At 33.2% G+C, this 8,938-nt stretch overlaps 1 protein-coding gene across 1 annotated transcript; it reads right to left on the bottom strand.

Moving 5' to 3' along the window:
- Positions 1-6,154: 6,154 nt before the first annotated feature.
- On the bottom strand, positions 6,155-8,518 carry LOC132740554 (uncharacterized). Its single transcript, XM_060728478.1, has 3 exons — positions 8,387-8,518; positions 7,069-7,251; positions 6,155-6,382 (listed from the first exon to the last, which is right to left on the bottom strand). Exons 1-3 carry the CDS (start codon positions 8,394-8,396, stop codon positions 6,177-6,179), a joined length of 399 nt encoding a protein of 132 aa, XP_060584461.1. The 5' UTR covers positions 8,397-8,518; the 3' UTR covers positions 6,155-6,176.
- Between the last annotated feature and the right edge of the window lie 420 nt (positions 8,519-8,938).

Below are 8,938 nucleotides of genomic sequence, written 5' to 3'. Positions count from 1 at the left end.
TTAAAATTTTGAATTTCGATCTTCGAGCTGGCTCGAAATTCAACTCCAGCTCGAAATTCAACTTTTGAAAATTTTGAATTTCGATCTTCGAGCTGGCTCGAAATTCAACTCCAGCTCGAAATTCAACTTTTGAAAATTTTGAATTTCGATCTTCGAGCTGGCTCGAAATTCAACTCCAGCTCGAAATTCAACTTTTGAAAATTTTGAATTTCGATCTTCGAGCTGGCTCGAAATTCAACTCCAGCTCGATATTCAACTTTTGAAAATTTTGAATTTCGATCTTCGAGCTGGCTCGAAATTCAACTCCAGCTCGATATTCAGCTCTGGTTTACTTTGAATTTCGATCTTCGAGCTAGCTCGAAGTTCAAAGCTAGCTCGATATTCACTATAAACTGAATTTCGATCTTCGATCTTCGATGTCAGTGCTAACTTCTCGATACTATCAACGTTTGCATCTAAATCCCCCCATCCTCAGTAACCCATGCGTACTTGTTACGTATACACTTCATTTGAGGAATGTAGGTCGGCGGATTCATTACTAGTGGATTCCCATGCTAAACCCCAAATATTGACATATTTACAAAGCCAAAATAAATATTTTTAAGATTAATTTTTGGACATATGTACCCCCAACCTGATGACAAAAGTAGTGGTTATCTCCTAGCAACAGTACAGAGACGTCAAATCCGTCCGGTATAACTCTTCATTGTTGGTATATCATTGTTTTGTATTTTGATAATGAAATTTCAAATTTCAAGCTGAATATATCTCAAATTCAGCATGTTAAGGATTATGAAAATAAAATATAACTGAGCAATGTTATTTTATCATTTGTACATACCAATACCTATTTTTGCCGTGCCAAAACCGAGTAAACTTACTACCAAGATACTCACAGCACAATAGATGGCTGAAAAATATATAATTATACAACTGTATATCTCTCATAAGAAATTTAATTATAGCTATGGGGGATTTTTCGTTTGTTCTTTTTTTTTTAATTTTGTTCTTGTTCTTATTTTCCTAATAAATAAATAAATTGTCTAATTGTGTGGTGCGTCCTTGCCCCTCACCGCTGTGAGTTCGAATCCCGGCAGGGACTTTGGATTATTTTATGTGAGGAAGCCATCCAGCTAGCTTACAAAACGTCGGTGGTTCTTCTCAGGTCCATGTTCGTGCCTGAATAAAGCGGGAACGTTGCCATATGACCTATACTGTGTCGGTGTGACGTAAAACCCAATTAAACAAACAAACAAACAAATTGTCTAATTAATTATCTAGTCATTGCATTTTAATTCGTAGAATGAATAAACTAAGTTAAGCAACAAAATTGTCTAACGAAAAACCATGGGTTCAAAATCTAATATCAAACTCAGTTCTCAGGTATTTGATTGGTCAAAATCCAGTAAAGATTGTACATGTATATTGACCGAAGACAATTATGAGATCAGATATATATGAACATAAGCAAAAGGTCTATGCAAAGGGCAAAAATGTCGAAAATTGGATTTGTTTGCAATTATTATCAAGTTAATTTAAGGAAAGACATAAATAAAACACACATGTGCCAAAACCCTGTCAGGGGCAAGCCGTTGTTTCCTTGAGCAAGAACATTTACACTCATTGCTTAGTACTGGTTAGTTCCAGAAACGGATTCAAGAGTGTTTCAATAAGCTTACAGCTTCCAACACAATCGAACCAAAATAAATACGTATAAACTAAAACTCCGATGACATTTTTTAACATATCTCATATATGACCTTGCTTGCAATGAAGGCTTTTGTTATGCAGTCACAAACCTGTCTGTATACATTTACTAGTATCCTGGGTTACTTTATGAACAAGCATGTTTCAATGGGTTCATTTTATGCTTCAATAAACTTTTACATCAGATTCTAATGAATTGCCATAAATGAATCTTTTCGGGATTTGCCAAATAAATCATGTCTCACATGTGCATTGTTTCATTTTTGAAAGGAAGTTCCTAAACTGTTTATATATCCTATGAATAAGATCAAAATGTTTATATACAATTGATTGGTTAATCCGAATAAAATTGGTATATCCAGTTTAACATTTATTTTGCATTTTTGCCCTACCCAGAAAGCGCACGCACGAAATATCTTTCATGTTACTGTAAAGTTTTGTAAAAAAAAAGGGGGGGGGGGAGAAAGAGATCATTCATTTATCAGTAAAATTGATATATAAAAATTTTATTTAAACAAATCTTAAAGATATACTATGCTAAAATTTGATATTAGTAAATATTGATAATTGATTGACAGTCCAGTCTTTTTGTAAATACGAGTATACAATAAACATGTTTTGACTTCGAACTAAGTAAATATGTTATCTTTAAAATTCTACACACTATAGGTGGTCACAATATAAATATATATTGTTATTAAAAATCTGCCAGATTTTTTAAGAAAAGACCAACTTTACTTGATATGTATTAGGCAACGCAGCTTCTCATATTTATCTTTAATATTATTTTATTCAAATTAGACCAATTCAGCAAGAATTTCAAGGATTTCAATAAATTTCTGTGATTTAAATATGAATTGCTCAAGGATGAGCGTATCTTTAATAAAACCTATTTAGCAATGGATAAATACTATGTAAACCTGTAAAAGAAATGAAATAATATGTTTACCTGAAGCACTGCATGGCTTGATTGCCTCATCGACATCATCTTTCCCTTTATCCATTATTTTCCCCAGTACCTACTTGATACTTTTTGTATTTGCATTAATTATTTTAGAATTCAAAAGTACATAATATCAACCGATTATATAACATATTGTTTTCATTCAGTCTGTATTGTGTTTACAACAAACAAAGGAGTGAAATAGGATGGATGGACGGAAACGCTTAAAAGCAGTACTTAAAAATTACGTAAATAAACTCAACTGTAACTTGTTTTCAGAAAAATTAATTTTTCTATTCCATTATCGTTCAGTTGAATTGGTATATGGACTAATTTTCGCTTTCGATCAGTTATGTAACACGAGGTCTGGGGACCATTGTTTGCTGTTTAAACAAATAATATGACCTTCAAAGTTCATATATTTCTCATAAGAAAGTGAAAAGATCAGCAATGGTCAAACAAAAAAACATATTTAGTCGGTTTAAGTAATAAGGTGCATTGCGCAGAGGTTTCAACTGAATTTAATTTATACTTTCCATTTGATTATAAAAGATGTCGAGGGGTTGAAACTTCGATAACCTCCAAAAAATGATAACCAAACGGGGCTTGAAACTTCGGTTACCTTTGAGGTACAGTATGCAAACAGGCTTGAATTTTTGGTATCCTTGGAATAATCATCAAACTGGACGTGAAACTTTGGTAAACTTTGGTAGCAATAACAAAACTGGACATGAAACTTCGGTAAACTTTGGTAGCAATAACAAAACTGAATGTGAAACTTCGGTACACTTTGGTAGCAATAACAAAACTGAACGTGAAACTTCGGTTAACTTTGGTAGCAATAACACAACTGGACCTGAAACTTGGGTACACTTTGGTAATAATAACAAAACTGGACGTGAAACTTCGGTAAACTTTGGTAATAATAACAAAACTGGACGTGAAATTTCGGTAAGCTTTGGTAATAATAACAAAACTGGACCTGAAACTTCGGTAAACTTTGGCAATGATAACAAAACTGGACGTGAAACTTCGGTAAGCTTTGGAAATAATAACAAAACTGGACCTGAAACTTCGGTAAACTTTGGTAATAATAACAAAACTGGACCTGAAACTTCGGTAAACTTTGGCAATAATAACAAAACTGGACGTGAAACTTCGGTAAGCTTTGGTAATAATAACAAAACTGGACCTGAAACTTCGGTAAACTTTGGTAATAATAACAAAACTGGACGTGAAACTTCGGTCACCTTAATTTGAGAAATATTGAATTTTCGTAACCTTAATTAAACTTGACTTGAAACTTCGACAATCTTTGGGGAATGATAACAAAACGGCTTGAAATGTTGGTAACCATTTATGAATAATACACTTTGGTAATAATAACAAAACTGGACGTGAAACTTCGGTAAACTTTGGTAATAATAACAAAACTGGACGTGAAATTTCGGTAAGCTTTGGTAATAATAACAAAACTGGACCTGAAACTTCGGTAAACTTTGGCAATGATAACAAAACTGGACGTGAAACTTCGGTAAGCTTTGGAAATAATAACAAAACTGGACATGAAACTTCGGTAAACTTTGGTAATAATAACAAAACTGGACCTGAAACTTCGGTAAACTTTGGCAATAATAACAAAACTGGACGTGAAACTTCGGTAAGCTTTGGTAATAATAACAAAACTGGACCTGAAACTTCGGTAAACTTTGGTAATAATAACAAAACTGGACGTGAAACTTCGGTCACCTTAATTTGAGAAATATTGAATTTTCGTAACCTTAATTAAACTTGACTTGAAACTTCGACAATCTTTGGGGAATGATAACAAAACGGCTTGAAATGTTGGTAACCATTTATGAATAATACCCAAGCAGGGCTTGAATTTTCGGTACCATTTGGGTAAAAATAACCAAACTGGACTTGAAACTTCGGTAAATTTTGATAAATAATAACTACACTGGGTTTTAAATTTCGGTAAACTTTAAGGAATTATAACCAAACTGAACTTGAAATTTCGTTAATATTTGAGAAATAATAAACAAAACTGAATTACATTGTGTAATGTAAAACGAAACTATCTCAGCTATGATAGGCATCTTTATGACCCGGGCAAAAACTAAAAGAAAAAGTTCAAGCGGCTTTGTTTCCAAATATAGTTTATTTTAATATTTACTACTAGCATGTTCTAAATAAATATAAGCATAGAACATATAGTTGAATAAATAACACAGAATATCTGGAAATGGAGCGATCCCTCAGAAGCAAGGAAAGCAATAATACTAAAGTGGATATGAAATAACAGATTCGGTTTGATTGAGTCTGTTCATAAGAGATAGTGTAAAAGTATGACATCTCAGATAATGTAAAAGTGTGACATGACATCTCAGAAAATGTAAAAGTGTGACATGACATTTCAGATAAAGTAAAAGTGTGACATGACATCTCAAATAATGTTAAAGTGTGACATCTCAGATAATGTAAAAATGTGACATGGTATCTCAGATAATGTAAAAGTGTGACATCTCAGATAATGTGAAAATGTGACATCTCAGATAATGTAAAAATGTGACATGACATCTAAGATAATGTAAAAGTATGACATGACATCTCAGAAAATGTAAAAGTATGACATGACATCTCAAATAATGTAAAAGTGTGACATGACATCTCAAATAATGTAAAAGTGTGACATCTCAGATAACGTAAAAATGTGACATGACATCTCAAATAATGTAAAAGTGTGACATGACATCTCAGATAATGTAAAAATGTGACATGACATCTCAGATAATGTAAAAGTGTGACATCTCAGATAACGTAAAAATGTGACATGACATCTCAAATAATGTAAAAGTGTGACATGACATCTCAAATAATGTAAAAGTGTGACATCTCAGATAACGTAAAAATGTGACATGACATCTCAAATAATGTAAAAGTGTGACATGACATCTCAGATAATGTAAAAATGTGACATGACATCTCAGATAATGTAAAAATGTGACATCTCAGATAATGTGAAAATGTGACATCTCAGATAATGTTAAAATGTGACATGACATCTCAGATAATGTAAAAATGTGACATCTCAGATAACGTAAAAATGTGACATGACATCTCAAATAATGTAAAAGTGTGACATGACATCTCAGATAATGTAAAAATGTGACATGACATCTCAGATAATGTTAAAGTGTGACATCTCAGATAACGTAAAAATGTGACATGACATCTCAAATAATGTAAAAGTGTGACATGACATCTCAGATAATGTAAAAATGTGACATGACATCTCAGATAATGTAATTTTAAGTGTGACATCTCAGATAACGTAAAAATGTGATATGACATCTCAGATAATGAAAAAGTGTGACATCTCAGATAATGTAAAATGGTGACATCTCTCACGCTCCATGAATACTTCTACAAATTCGTTATTCGTGAACGAATGTTCAAAACAAATTATATAGAAATACTAAAGGAAAATAAACTCCAGGTCTCTAACCTCACTCTATAACACAAGTTATTTATTGTCTTTATAAATCAACCAAGCTATGAGGCCGATCCACATTGCTATGAGGAGCCAGTCGATGGTTACCATTGCGAATGCGAACCTAAGGAGACTTTTGTCACAATCGCCATGAGAACATCCGGTAGTTTCGTTCAGCTTACACACTTTAAAGTCTTTAGACATAACAACTCCGTAGGTTGGATACACCCAAGCTGTACCTGAAAGAGAATATAATTATATGAGCCGTGTCACGACAAAACCAACATAATTGGTTTGCGACCAGCATGGGTCCAGACCAGTCTGCGCATCCGCGCAGTCTGATCAGGATCCATGATGTTCGCTTACCAACTCTATTACAAGTAGAGAAACTGATAGCGAACAGCATGGATCCTGATCAGACTGCGCGGTCACAAACGCACTACGTTGGTTTTTTCGTGACACGGCTCATATAATGTTATCATTTTATATTTATTTAGAGTTGTAAGCTTCATATGAGTTGCATATAAAACTACCATGTACAACAAGGGGGTGATACGATGCGCGCGCATCCTCAAAGTTCTGATAGCTCGGAAGTGTTTGAAGATGCGCGCGCATCGCGTCAGCCCCTTGTATAAGCCATCGCTTTCTGTTGATGTTTTGAAAAAATCCTTACATCTTATTTGACAATTTCATTCCGCAAAAATGCATACTGACTGCGCCAACAAAAGAAATATATCTTGTTATTTGCAAGTCCTGTAAAATGAAACCTCCCGATACAATTTATGGTATTTATATGTGTTTAGTGCTAAAATTCAATTATCCATGATACAGTATAGACAGATATTCTATCAACGGTCGAAGAACTTTAAAATATGTTTGTAAATTCAATTTGGCAGAGATAAATTGTATAATAATTAACACTCACCGCAGATTAGCCATATAAAACTGAACAAGAACCCGAAACATCCACAAATCAGCTGGCAACAAGTTTCAACATCCCCATTTCCCCTGCAACTCAAGCCACTGAACATTAACGGAGCCAGCCCACTTACAACGAGATAAATTGGTACATACTTTTCAATACTACAGTTGTCCAGATGTGTTGAACCTTACAGAAGAAAGGAAAAGATTAATGTCCTAAGTCGCACTGTATTGATCAAGACTTTTTACATTAAAAGCCCATTATACACCTGAAATTCTATCATTTTTATTACTCAAAAACTTTTTATTTTTGGTGTACAGTTTTGGTTCCCAAAAACTTACTCACTGGCCAAATACCCAAGCCATCTTTTGTACTCTGTTCCTTTTTTTGTCAATTAGTACTATTTTAGTGATTTAGTACTATGTATGGAAGTCAAAATACCGCTTTGTTTACTGCTTCTCTTTTGACAAGTAATTTCACATTGAGCGCCAATTTCTTCAGGCGAAAAGCATCTGTCATGCTCTGTTATCGTTATTTAAAAGTTATAAAACTCATGCTTGCCATTTCTAAAGAATGCAGAATTTATTAATTTCTGAGTCACATTGTGCCTTTAATAAAGCTGTTTGCTATACTAGGATTCTGATATTTAAAGGCACATTATGCTTCAAAAATCCATATTTATTTTAATTCATAAGAAATGTCAAACATATGTTCAATGATGTTTTATTTATGGATTAAGAGCGTGTTAGATGTTTAACGAATGAAGAAAGTAGCACTGAATGTTTAGCAATGTGTCGTAAAGGTAGCAAAATGTAAACAAAGTAATATTTTTTACTTCGTTACAAAATACTTATTCACTATAATTACACCAATTGCCAACAGAGCAAAAGAAGCAATAGGTAGTTCACCTATATATGGCTTGAAAAAAAAGACAGAGAATTCAAAATGATAGAAATTTGAGGCATAAAGAGCCTTTAATAAATCCGAAACTTTTAAAATTACACTCATTTATGACGCACATCATACGGTACAGCCCGGCACCTTGAGAAATGGTCAGTTTCGTAATAATAGACTGTTTAACTAACATTTTATTGTTAAAGTATAATACTTATGAAAACATGTTACACGAATTTACGATTTGGTTTCAATAAATTACTAATATTTAGTAAAAAACGACACTTTAATTGGTTTAGAATGACATATTTGCGTAATAAATGTTGTCTTTATGTTTATGAACAATTATTATACCATTTTTACAATTTATGCATTTGACATCTTAAAGGTACTTTATAGGAGCTTTTTGTGTTTCTTCTTTACCTACCAATGACCATTTTAGCTATGCCAAATCCGGTTAAACCCACAATCAATAGAATCACAGCACAATATATCGCTGAAATACAACCAATAGAATGACAGCACAATATATGGCTGAAAATATATCAAAGATAAGTGTTTTAAAATGTATACTTTTGTATCATTGTTAAAAATGGTAAATATGTGCAGATCTATAGATGAGTAGCTGTTCATTATCTAATTAAAGGAATTCTGCTAAGGTCCAATCGTAAATCAGCTGGTGCTCTTTAAATGGAAGGCTATGCCATAAGTAATATGTATATAAATTAATCGGTACTAAATTGATAATCATTTTGTATGCGGGTTTTGGGCCAATATTAGTGAAAAGCGTTGCAACGCTTTTCATTTTGAGGTAATTTGCGCAATAAAATTGATTATCACTGGGAAGCGGAGTAAGCAAATATTGCACACAAGATGTTATTCTTGCATATCAGACTGGCGTTTCCGTGAGTTTTACCCATGCCGGAAATTTCATCTGGCATGGGGGTGCCAGATGAGTCGCGTGCCAAACAACAACGTC

This window comes from Ruditapes philippinarum, unplaced genomic scaffold (genome assembly GCF_026571515.1).
Source record: "Ruditapes philippinarum isolate M1 unplaced genomic scaffold, ASM2657151v2 ctg13786_1_1_1_1, whole genome shotgun sequence".
NCBI lineage: Eukaryota > Metazoa > Mollusca > Bivalvia > Venerida > Veneridae > Ruditapes > Ruditapes philippinarum.
Note: the sequence above shows the minus strand (reverse complement) of the source record. Positions and strands in the feature narration are given on the sequence as shown.